At 36.0% G+C, this 13,555-nt stretch overlaps 1 protein-coding gene across 1 annotated transcript; it reads left to right on the forward strand.

Moving 5' to 3' along the window:
• Positions 1-7,940: 7,940 nt before the first annotated feature.
• Positions 7,941-9,578, forward strand: LOC131076231 (cytochrome P450 750A1). Its single transcript, XM_059215967.1, has 2 exons — positions 7,941-8,787; positions 8,885-9,578. Exons 1-2 carry the CDS (start codon positions 8,089-8,091, stop codon positions 9,494-9,496), a joined length of 1,311 nt encoding a protein of 436 aa, XP_059071950.1. The 5' UTR covers positions 7,941-8,088; the 3' UTR covers positions 9,497-9,578.
• The last annotated feature ends 3,977 nt before the right edge of the window (positions 9,579-13,555 follow it).

Consider the following 13,555-nt stretch of genomic DNA (forward strand, 5'->3'; position numbering starts at 1 on the left):
CTAAAAGAATAATAATAATTTTAGATAAGGAAATCAAATATTTTATTAGAATATATATTAAAATGACAATTATTAAATTTTTACTATTTTATATTTTATATTAATTTGATTAAAATAAAAAAAATTAAAGAAATTTTATTTAAATTTAAAAAATAGAAAAAATTATATTACATTTCGTCCAACCAATTTTAAGTAATCTTCTTTTCATCAAATTTCTATATAAAAAAGTGGTATAAAAGGGTATCTTCATTTAACTTAGTTGATTGATTTGTCTTCCTTTGAGGCTATCTAGAAGCCCTTAAATTTAAAACTATATTTTCCATCACCTTGTGAAACATGTGTACATGTAGGCTGTCACATGTCTTTTACTCCTTTATAGCTCTCCCATGTTCTAATGGGTTCTCAAAGGAAAGGGTTAGGGTTTCATAGAGGATTTGTAGGAGAGAAATCGAAGGTTTGTCCGATCTTGAAAGAGGCTCTAGTAGATTCTTCTCAATTGATTGATTTGTCAGATGACGTGGAAGAGGATATCAACCTTTGGCAGAGGCTAGCGGTGATTTGTAGATTTGAGGGCAAGCGGTTAGAGAGAAGCAGAATCAAACAATGGGTTGTTTCCAATTGGCATCACCAAGTGGTCATAAAGTTTATCTCGAAGGGGTTTTTTGTGGTTATTTTTGTAGAAGAGGCGGTCAGAGACAATATTTTATCCCAGAAGAATTGGTTTTTCGGGGATCTTCCTTTGTAGTTGCAGTCATGGCATCCTAACTTTGATCCGACTCCGTTGGCAATCTATGAGAAGCCGATTTGAATAAGACTATATAATCTTCCAATAGAATATTGGGGGGAATCATGTCTGGAGAAGATTGGAACATATTTGGGTACCTTACTGGAGATAAATGAGAACATTGTGGAGGAGAACTCCTACTTGTACGCCAGGATGAAACTCGTGGCGGTAAAACAAATACCTTCACAAATCTGGTAGAAATCGGCAGATAGGAATTGGGCTCAGGGCATAGAAGTCGAGTCTATTATGGTGTGATGTGATAGATTTGGATTCAAAAACCATTCTACTACAGAATGTATAATCTTAGTTAGAAGGAAAAATAGAAGATTTGAAAAAACTTGGAGGCGGGTAGAGAAGCCCTGTAGTTCTAAAACGGTGTATTCCATGAACACATTGTAGACTCAAACAGATGAGATTCTAATCATTCCAGAGAAGGATAGGATTGTATCTTTGGAGAGTGACTATAAGGCAGAGTGCTCGGTTCCCATCTCAAAATCTTCCCCTCATAAGAGTCCATTGTAAGTTGGGGATGGAGTGGCTGGTAAAGAATTGATTATTCATAAAGGCTTATCAGATACTGAGTTTGAGTACGATCTAAGCTCAAATGAGGACTATGTTCTAGAGGATGTACTAGATAACATAAACCCTAGGAGCATCAGCAAATTGGCTAATGTATTGTTGGGTAAATCCAAAGGTGCGAAAGGTAGAAGGAGCCACAAGCAACTTAGGGAACATTGGGTGAAGGAGAAAGGGATAATCAGTGTACTTGATTTTACGAAGAATCCAAGGGAGGTAAAACCTCCCTTGGATGTCAATGAAGATTACCACTTGGAATGTCAGGGGTCTGTCGGCCCCTGACAAGAAACGCTTGGTTAAGCGATTGTTAGAAAATATTTCTAGTGACGTAGTATTGATTCAAGAAACCAAGCTCAATTTGGATGAGGCTCTTAGCTTTCTACACTCATGTTCGAGATGAAAAGGGTTTTTTCAGGAAACTAGGGGGTCGGCAGGAGGTTTGGAGATTCTTTGGAATCCAAAATCTGTTAGTGTTTCTCAAAGGAAGAAATCTAAATTCTGGATACTTTTCTTTGTAAGGATTTTGTCAGAAAATTTTACATTCCCTGTTAATAATATATATGTTCCTATCAACCTTGAAGATAAAGCTAAAGTATGGAAAGATATTACAGATAAATCTTCTATTATTGGCAAAGTTTGGTTGATCATAGAAGGAGACTTCAATACTATTCTATATTTAAGAGAAAAAAGTGGTGGCTTGATGAGATCCAATAGGACTATGGAGGTGTTCAGATATTTTGTCTCTTCAAATCAAGTGGTAGATGTAGCTCCTAAGAATGGCCTCTTCACAAGGACTAATAGGAGACCAGAGTTTACTCGAATCTCAAAGCGATTAGACAGGTTTCTAGTTGGCTTCATATGGTTGGAGGATTCTTTTGGAATTGATTCGAGTATCTTACCTATTTCTCTCTCTAATCATTACCTTCTCCAATTGACTTCATCCATGGGGAAGATCAATCCCAAAGGTAGCTTCAGGTTTCAAAGCATGTGGTGGAGGGATAAGGACTTCTTGGGCAATCTTAGAAGATGGTTTTCAGATAGCAATATCTTCTCAGGCACCCTTAGTTATTGTTTCATGAAGAGGTTGCAATTCATGAAGGAAAAAATTAAAATTTGGAATTAGGAGTCATTTAAAAATATATTTGTAGAAAAGATAAGATTGGAAGAGGAGCTTAAACTTCTCAATGAGAAGACTATTGAGGCAGGAATGTCCAACTTGGAGTTTGAATTAGAGAAAAAGTTGAAGGGGCAATTGGCAAGAGTGTTATGCAAGGAAGAAATTTATTGGAGGGATAAGTCGAGGGAGCTTTGGCTTGCGGCAGAAGATTCTAACTCCAAGTTTTCCATGCCTATGAGAAGAGCTCTCAATCAGATTGACTCAATACGGAACTCAAGAGGTGTTCGATGTTCTTCAGTGGAGGAGATTGAAAATGCAGTGATCTCACATTTTCAAGATGTGTTGGGTTCTTTTTTGGATCTTGGTCAAGATCAGTATGCAAAGTTGTTGGAGGAACCCGAAGTCTCTTAGGAAGATAATGAGCTCCTCACCAAGCCATATTCATTACAAGAGATAAAAGAACTCACTTTCTCCTTGCATCTAAATAAGGCCCTTGGGCCGGATGGGTTCATCGTAGAGTTGTTTCAACAATGCTGGGAGTTTATGGGGGAAGACATTTGGAAACTAGTAGAGGATTTTAGGAAGAAGGGCAAATTTGTGAAGGAAATCAATAATACAGTAATAGCACTAATCCCTAAGAGACAAGTCTATGAAACAATGGAAGACTTTCATCCAATATCATTATGCAACTCTATATATAAGATAATATCAAAACCTATGGCAATAAGATTGAAGAGTGTCCTTCACAAGTTTATCTCAGAGGAGTAGCATGGTTTTACACTAGGAAGAGAAATCACTGACAGTATTATATTGGCAGTAGAAGCAATCCATTCGATGCACAAAGACAAAAGGAAAGGTATGATTGTAAAATTAGATGTATGAAAAGCTTATGACCGGGTGGTTTGGGATTACTTGTTGTGTATCCTCAGTAAGTTTGGTTTTCACGATAGTTGGATTGCATGTATTAAGAAGTGTGTATCTTCTTTTTGTTTCTCTATTTTGGTCAATGGATCAGTATGTGGCTACTTCAAAGCCACCAACGATTTGAGATAGGGGGATCATTTGTCTCCCTCCCTGTTTGTCCTCATGGTAGAAGTGCTAGGAAGAAACATCAAGAGGTAATGTAACTTGGGGTCTTGGAAAGGTATCAGTGTGCACAGAGATTTGCCTCTTGTCTCTCACTCCCAATTTGTTGATGACACTATTTTATTTGGAGAGGCTTCGGAAGATGAATTAAGGGCTATCAAATGTACTTTGGAAGAGTATGAGGAAGGCTCTGGTCAAAGCATGAATAGGACCAAATCACAAGTTTTCTTTGTCAATGTCAATAAAAGACAACAAGAAAAAGTTGCAAACATTCTAGGATATCAGATTGGAGAATTTCCTTTGAAATACCTAGGCATTCCTCTTTTCATTGGCAAAAACTATAAAAATATGTGGGAAGACATTATCAACAATTGCCAAGCCAAATCAGCATTGTGGAAAAATAAATGGCTATCGTAAGCAGGCAAAATTCACATGATCAAATATGTATTATAAGCAGTTCCTATAATCTATATGTATTGTTTCAGATTATCTATCAGGGCAGCAAGAGCATTGGACGGACTCCTTAAGAAATTTCTTTGGGAAGGTTCTAAGAAGTTTAAGTGAATCCCTCTCATCAATTGGGATACAGCATGTCTTGTTAAGGAGGACGAAGGACCTAGATTAAGGAAAATGGATCTTAAAAACTTGGCATTAGGTGTGGATTTGTCTTGAAAGATGTACAAATTCCCTTAGAAGCCCTAGTGTAGAATTATTTCTCACAAATATCTAGATTCTAGAGCTCCAGAGAGGATATTCATAATTGCTAATGTCGAGTTGGGATCTCCTATTTGGAATTTTATTTGGGAGAGCGGGAGGCTTATCATGGAGCATTTTCATGGAGAATCGGTAATGGAAGGAAAGCAAGTTTTTGGTGGGACTCCTGGAATGGATATGTGGCCATCTTAGAACTCATTGTAGATAAGGAGTGGATTTAGTCAGTTGAATAGTTTATAGGAAGGTCAATAGAAAATTATATGGATCCTACAGTCAAGCATAATCAAGAAGTCCTTTGGAAGAAGGTCGGGTCATGGAATAAGGATAACCAAGCTTTGTTGGAAGAAATTCTTAGTAGCAAAAAATTAATCTTTTTTGATGATGATGACTCATTGATATGGAGTGCAGCCAAGTCGGGTGAATACAAGGCAAATTTGGGATATGCTTCTCAGAGAAAAAGATTGGTTTATGTGAATTGGCCATCATTACTCTGCTGGAACAAAAGAATTCTTCTAAAAGCAGGTGCATTTCTTTGGATCACTGTCCATGGGAGAATTTTAACTGGGGACAGAGTGAGGACCATTGGTATCTCGGGTCCAAGCATATGCATTTTATGTAAAAACGAAGAGGAATCGGTAGAACATCTGCTCTATTGGTGTCCGACTGCTTCAGCATATTGGGTGTAGCTGATGGACATACTTCAATGGCAATCAGTCAAGAATCAAAATCTAAAAGACTTCCTTCTCTCATGGCCAATTCATAGTAGAAATTCGAAATGGGGTGACCTTTGGATTATAGGGCAATCTATGGTAGTGTGGCACTTATGGAAAGAAAGAAATAGAAGGATTTTTAATGAAGGGGAGCTTAGTTTGGGGGACATCATTTACAAACTGAAAATGGGTATTGTGGAGGTGGTTTTGGTTAAGTTCAAAGAAAAGAAGGTTAAGATGTTTTTAGCCTGGGACAGAGACATGGAGAAGATATGGGAGTTGAAGGACAAATTAGGTTGTACTATTGTTGATAGAAGGAACAGACGGAAAGAGGTTATTTGGGATCCGCCCCCGGATGGTTGGTCTAAGCTGAAATTTGACAGAGCTAGTAGAGGGAACCCAAGGAAAGCTAGGTTAGGTATGGGGCAATTATAAGAAATGAAGCAGGTGTTATGAAATATGCCATCTCAGGACCCTTCGGGATGGCCTCTAACAATGAGGCAGAATTGAAAGCTCTAGAATCAAGTTTGAAACTGTGTGTGGACAAGGGGATTTCAAAAGTGATCATTGAAGGGGATTCACAGGTGATTATAAATGGGATAAGTTGGTTGAGGTTTATCAATTGGAGACTAGCCTCCTGGATGTCATGAATTGCAGAATTGTTGAATAATTTGACAACATTCAAAATTTAGCATATACTTTGAGAAGGGAATAAGTCAGCAGACTGGTTGGTGAATGCAGGCATTGACAGTGGAGAAGTGAAAACAATTATTGAGGGAGATTATATCCATAACACATTCAAGGAAATTCTTGAGATAGACAAGTCAAGAAACAACCGTACAACAATAAGGTAGTGGATCCATGTAACAGAGGACATATGGAAGTGTGGTTGATATCGCTTGCTCAGGTTTAGCACTTCCCAAAGAAACCTCACGGATGGGTCAAGATCAGATTTGAATTTCATCGAGATTTCTACAGAAAAGGACAAGAGGAAAGCTATTTTAGATGGACTTGCTCAGAACGTATGAGAGTGGATGAATAAGGTTGCCGATGACTTGAAAAATCATGTCAGGGGTTTGTTCATGTGCAAAGGAGAACTGAGCGACCGGGATGGTAGAAGAATTCCCCAGAATAATCTAGAATACACTCATGCCTTTTATCCAAGCTGATTCCCCCTATTGTTCATAGCAGAAAATCATAAAAGGTGCAAAAGATACCAGGTAGGCTTTCGAGTTTTTTCTTCAGTCAGCAAAATGGTTTACTATTTTGGAGTGGCCTGCAAGTGTCGAGATGAGACTACACGGGTTCAACATAGAAGACTCTTTAATTCTGATGAAAGAAATTTTATTGCCATTCAGAGTATGGTCGAAACAACTTTGGGAATAGGGGTTCATCTCTGTGATGGTCAAGTGTATGAGACTGTTGTATTCTCATTGGTCGATATCTTAGACTCAAAGGAGGTTTGTATTCAGAGGATAGTCGGCTTCATATGTGCAGGTGATGGACAAGATGTGGCAAATGCTATTCTGGATCTAGAGGATGACCAATGGGCTAGTTTCTTGAAGTTATACTTTAATCCAGATAATTTTTTATCCTCTAACTCTGAAGAGGACACAGAGTCTGAGGAGGCTGAGTCAGAGGACGAGGAGTCTAAGTGGGCAAAGGTAGAAAACAGAGGAAAAGGAATGTCATAGAGGAAGTCTAGGAGATTTATAGTGTGGGAGTTCTTAACGGCAACTTGGATCCTTTCCAAATATTGTTGGAGTCTGAAGACAATTGGCTTTCAAAATTTTCAGTGGAGACGGTGTTGGGTTTTGGAAATAACCTGGCTATTATTCTAAAATATATATAGGGTGGAATGTTCTTTTGTAAATGGGTGCTAATCATATGGGTTTGTGTTTTTGCAATGGGCTTTTGTGTTTGCATTGGTAGTTTTTAAGGGTGATGATAGGAGTACCAGTGAGTGTATTGGATGTGAATAGGTAATGTTAGTGTGGTTTAGATAGTGGGTAGGGAGGATTGAGGGGCTGGATTTTTCTTTGTAATTCACAGTCGGGAAGTATTTGATGATCATTTAGTAAGGCTTTTTATCAATATAGGGAGTTATCCCCATAAAGATAGTGCTTGCCAAAACAAAACAAAAAAGCTCTCCCATGTTCTCTAGCTGCCTACTCCTATAATTAATAAGACAAAATCTCATATGAATTGATGTTATCAAATTGAAGTCTATACCTTTGAAATTTGTAATCATGGTCAATAATATGTATAAAGTCGATAAACCAAAATAAATAAAATACTGCCACTAAATGATAGTGTTAAATAGAAAATTTATTTGGTAGAGAAAAGCCAATCAATCCCCAAGAAAAAAATGTATTAAGAGGAACATTCTTGTGACTAAAGCTATTCAAAGCACATGTTCTTGACAATAATATGTATAAAGTTGATAAACCAAAATAAATAAAATACTACCACTAAATGATAGTGTTAAATAAAAAAAATATTTGGTGGAGAAAAGTCAGTCAAACCCGAAGAAAAAAGCTGTCCAAAATACATGTTCTTGACAATAATATACCAAAATAAATAAAATACTACCACTAAATGATAGTGTGAAATAGAAAATTATTTATTTGGTACCAAAAAAATCATTCAAACTGAAGGAAAAAATGTATTAAAGAAAGGAACGTGCCTTTCACGTGTTCTTGACAATCTGATATTCAGCTGAAGAAAAAACAAGGCAAAAGAGATGCCAACAAAATTGGAGACGCAGAATGAATTTTCCACATCTTTGCTCGGTTATAAATTAGAGCACACAGAAAAACTTTCCTACATATTTGCTCAATATGGCTTCTATGGGCTTTCCTGAACCTTTGGACTCAATAAATATAATAAGAGAGTGTGCTTATGCTCCAGCAACAGCTACACTGTGTTCACTCATAATTTTCTTGTGGGTTTTGCACAGATTTAGTGTGAAAAGGAAGAATACATTGGGATCGAGATTGCCCCGAGGACCGTTTGCATGGCCCATTATTGGAAATCTGAACCAGCTGAAAAGGCTTCCTCATCGTGATCTTCATGAACTTAGTAAGAAATATGGGCCCATTATGATGTTGAAATTGGGCTCTGTTCGCACTGTTTTGGTTTCTTCTTCTGCCATGGCAAAAGAGTTCTTGAAAACCCACGATAAGGTTTTTGCCAGCCGACCTGTTTCTGCTGTAGGAAAATACATTGGCTATAATAGCAAGGATCTGATTTTTGTACCTCACGGGGCTTATTGGAGACACATGAGAAAGCTGTGCGTGGTGGAATTGCTGAATACCAAAAGGATCGATTCCTTCAGATGTGTACGAGAGCAAGAAATGCTTCTCACTGTTCGTTCAATGTGGGAGATGTCTGGGAAGGGTGGGAAGCTTGTTAATCTCACCATGTTCTTTTCATCGTTTTCGCAGGCAGTCATGTGGCGAATCCTTTCGGGAACCAAAATTTCATTTCACGGTGACGCTCATGGCGAAGAGATAAAGAAGATGGTATCAGAGGTGACAGCTGTAGTAGGGAGTATCAATATCGGGGACTTCATTCCTTACTTAGGCTGGCTGGACTTGCAAGGAGTAGAGCGGCGCATGAAAAAAGTACACAACTCCATGGACCAAGTGATTAGTAAAATAATAGAGGAGCACCAGCAGCGCAGGAGGGAGTTCCACAAGGAGCATGAGCAGCAGCCTGACATCATTGACGTGCTCTTGGAAATGGAGAGTCTCGATGGAATGCCAATCACAAAGGAAAACATTAAAGCCATTGTTTTTGTACGTATTCACTTCTTATTTATAATAAACTTCCCATTATTGATTTCTTTTTGGTTTTAACTGGCATTTAAAGAAAAAAATTGTATAAATTTTCCAGGATATGTTCGTGGCTGGAACTGAAACGACGTCTACTACGTTAGAATGGGCAATGAGTGAGATTCTTAGAAACCCTAGCGTGGCCAAGAAAATGCAAGAGGAAATAGAATCAGTGGTCGGCAGAGAGAGGGCTGTAAGTGAGCGTGACATAGGAAGCATGGAGTACGTGCAGTGTGTGGTGAAGGAGACACTGAGGTTATATCCGGCGTTACCCTTGCTTCTTCCGCACGAATCCACACAAGATTGTGCAGTTGGGGGATACTTCATTCCTGAGAGAAGCAGGCTCATCGTCAATGCTTGGGCTATTGGAAGAGACCCATCCTTGTGGGAAGATCCTCTGGAATTCAAGCCAGAGAGATTTATGGGTAAAAAAGTTGATGTTGTGAGAGACAAGGATTATTTTGATATGTTGCCATTTGGAGCAGGAAGGAGAGGATGTCCAGGCGCAGCCATGGCTGATGTAACCATGAACCTTGTTTTGGCTCAGCTCGTTCATTACTTTGAATGGAGCGTGGAAGGAGATCTGGATATGACGGAAGTCTTTGGAGTCACCACGCCCAGGAGTGTTCACCTTCTCGCTCGTCCTGCCTTAAGGCTACCTACCTGCCCTTGAATTTAAGTAGAGTGCTTCAATATTAGTGATAGTAGCTATATAAGCTGTTCATGCCCTCCAGTGAGAAGATTCCATCTTCATACTCTTGTGGCCTAAATAAGTGTATGATTTCCTCATACTCTTGTGGCCTAAATATGTGTATGATTTCTTTTTAGTATACATAATTATGAATCTTTGCTATTTAGTTGTTTAAAATATTATGGAGCTATTCTTGTTGTTGTTCAAGTTATTTTCAAATCTTGTATTTATTTCAGGAATTAAGATCATATATTTTGTTTATTAATAGAAATATTATCTTTGTAATTATTGATAGATTTTTTTTATTTTTTATAATTTAAAATTGGCATACAATTTTTTCAATTTTTTAAGTCAATGGGTCTCTGGTCAAAAATAGATGAGGCCAAGGAGGCTCTTAGTTGAAGAAGTTCAGCTTAAAAGCTTGTGCTCCTGTATTGAGTAGCAAAAACGAATTTGTTAACAAACCTCCATAAAAAATGACATTCAATTTGAAAATAATAAAAAATATATATTTAAATATTAAAATTCTGATGAAGAATAAATTGCATTTCTATAATATAGAGAGCTTCCTTTAAAAATCCTTCTTTTTTTATTTAATTGAATTTAAATTAAATTCATTACCTTATATCATTTTTATTATTTATAGTCGAATTTTTTTTATCAATAAAAATACTATATTTGTAATTACTGTTAGACTTTTTTTTAATTTTCATAATTTATAAACGTCATTCTTTTAAAACCAAGAAATATCATTCTTATTTCATGTATAACTAAATAATGGACACTAAAAAATCCTGGACTTGGGCTATTAGAAGAAACCCATCCTTGTGGGAAGATCATCTAGAATTCAATTCAGGGATATTTTATGGGCAAAAATGTTGATATTGTGAGAGACAAAGAGTTGCTTGATAAAGAGAGGGTGTCTAGGTGTAGCCATGGATGATGTAACATTAACCTTATTTTGGCTTAACTCATTCATTTCTTTAAGTGGAGCATGGAAGGGGATTTGTATATGATGGAACTCTTTAAAGCCACCACATCTAGGAGGGTGAAGCTTCTCCATCCTGAATTAAGGCTATCTGCCAACCCTTAAATTTAAGTAGAGTTCTTCAATAGTTCATAATACTTATACTACTTATATAAGGTCTTTATACCCTTATATAATCTCTTTGTACCCTTTATTCATGCTCTTGTGACCTAATATACATGATTTTAGTTTTATATAGATAATTATGAAGATTTTGTATTTATTTGTTTAATATATTATTATATAGAAGGAGTTGAGTCTAAACTTAATAATAAAATATAGAGTTACAAGACAACCAAGTAGCAAAAGAGGTTGTAACATAAGGTCTAAAATATATAGAGATAGGAGATTGCATTTCTCAATTCAAACAATGGTAGCTAGCAACAAAATACATTGCTTACAACACCATGTAAGAAGAATTATAAATTGTACATAAACCTGTGGATTATATTTTATGATTGACCTAGCTTCAACATCCTCCAACCAAGTATTAGCCCTAGCTTCAACTTCAGTCGCTGCCTCAAACCGATTAATTTTCCTTATTGTATGTTGTGAGATAAAATGTACCAACAATTTGTAATACTCTTGGAGCCCAAAATTGTTTTTAGACCATTGATTTCCATTGAGGTTGACAATTAAAAAGCAATTTCAAACCCCATGAGCTTTACAACTTGTCAGTACAATCCTAAAGTAACTAATAATTATGATATATTATTGGCAAATTAATTTAGAATTCTACAATAAATTATAAAATTTTAGTGAATCTAACCTAATTGTGTATCAAATATTGTGGCAAATGTTTGAGTTTAAAAATTTAACAAAATAAATTCTCTAGCAATTTAAATAAGGCTAAAATAAAGTTTTGTAAAAATGTGGTGATTTAGGTCACATTAAAACTTGAACTATTTGCCAAATTTCAAAAAATAGCCAATTGGTGAATATTACCAACTAAAAAAATCATTGGCCCCCATCCCAAGGTTTACTAGAGAATAAATCATAACCTTTAATGGCATCATTTATTGTTTATCCTAAAATGTATTCTACTTTGAAAAACTGAACCACAATAAGCAATTGGGATTCATAAGATTACAACAAATTCATACAATTTGATAGAAAGACAAAAATTACCTAATTGTTTAAAATAGTATTGGATTTATTATTGATGTTAAAGTTATATTTATTAATTATTTATGGGCTAACGTTGTTTATAAATAAAAGTATCATATTTTTAATTTCAAACTCATATAGCTATCTTATATACATCTATCTAATAAATGTTAAGATATCAATTTGAAGCTATTTTATTTACATAAAACACCTATCCAATAAATGTCTAGAGATATCAATTTGAAGAATTTTATTTACATAAAAGTTATTTATTTTACTTGGGAACTATTTTATTTACTACATACAATTACACATAAATTATGTGTCATTTATTTTAAAAATATTTTATTTATTATTAAATATTACCATTTTAATATGTAAGTGACTTTCAAATTTTAGATAGAAGATAAGAGTTTTTTACATGTTCATGCCATTACATTTCACAATTTGTTATCATTATAGAATACCTCTCAACATTAATAATATTTAGGAATCAAGTATATTAGTTAATTAATTGAGAATTAATTAACTAATTTGGATTAGAAGAATATTTAGGATATGGGCTAAAGTGGAATTTGATTTATTAAAATAAATCAAACCTTTGGAAGGACAAAGAAGCTAACATAGTTAATAAAATTAACCATGTTACAAAGGATAATTAATTAAATAAAATTTAATTAATTTTAGGTGTCTACACTTTACCCCTCTTTGACATAGTGTTGTGAAACAACATTAGATCAAAGAAAAAAGGATGCCCCAGCAAGGATGGGGAGAGAAATATAGAAGGGTGATGCTCCCTCAAGAACTTGGGATGAAAAATGAAATTTTCAAGGCAACATCTTGAAAATAGAAGAAAAATTTAGAGGAGAAGGTTTAAGAGATGGGCCAATAGGGTTAGTGGAATAAGTGATGAAAAATGATGAGTGAAATGTGAATGGTAGATGGGAGAAGGGGGAAAGTTAAGGCTACATATCTAGGCTATGGGGGGGCATGGAAGGTTATTTGCACACTCTCAATTATCATAATGAAGGAGCCCATAGAGAAGGAGAGCAACCATGGTGAACATTCCATGACACAATGAGGGGAGTGGGTGAGACAATACTAGCGGCCACCAAAGTACGGGGATTTGGTAAGTAAACTATAAAACTTGTGTTCTTTTAGGGTAGGGATTTTTAGCGGCCACTGAAGTACGGGGATCTGGTAAGTAAACTATAAAACTTGTGTTCTTTTAGGGTAGGGATTTTTATTAGTAATAAATGAGGGGAAAATGAAGTGGGGCACAAATATTGATCAACATTTCAGCATCTGCATCCTTCACACAATGCATGCACCTAAGAAATGATACATGTGAAGGCATTGTGATGCAGGCACATGCAGTGCAATGCATGTGCAAGCACTAGTCTAGCAATCAATATCGGCATCTAGGTGGGAAAGGGTTAGAGGAGGGAAAGGATTGAGGAATGGTTTCTCTATCGTTTGGCATAGGCGCTTGAAAAATGGTGTCTACGCCTTGATTTCAATATCTATGTTATTCAGCGTAGGCATGTGGAAAATGGTGTCTCTGCTAAAAGGGTGAAATGGACTAGAAATGATAAAAGATAGGCAGAAAAGGGTATGCCCTGACTATCGCAAATAGAAGGGGACAGGTTAGACTTAGAAGAAAAAGAAGTTGACTTAGATGTGGATAATATATGGGATTTGTTCTTTGATGGATCTAGATGTCAAACTAGCTCTAGTGTTTGTTTCATATTCGTACCTCCTTTAAGAAAGTCAATTCTTCTATCCTATCATCTTTGTTGGGTGAAAATTTTGTCAACTCGAGAGAGCTTACAAAATGTGGGTTTCACCATAGTACATGAGACAATATCTCTCAGAAGGCAAGATATGGTCCCTCCTACTTATAAGGG

Source organism: Cryptomeria japonica, unplaced genomic scaffold (genome assembly GCF_030272615.1).
Source record: "Cryptomeria japonica unplaced genomic scaffold, Sugi_1.0 HiC_scaffold_397, whole genome shotgun sequence".
Lineage (NCBI taxonomy): Eukaryota > Viridiplantae > Streptophyta > Pinopsida > Cupressales > Cupressaceae > Cryptomeria > Cryptomeria japonica.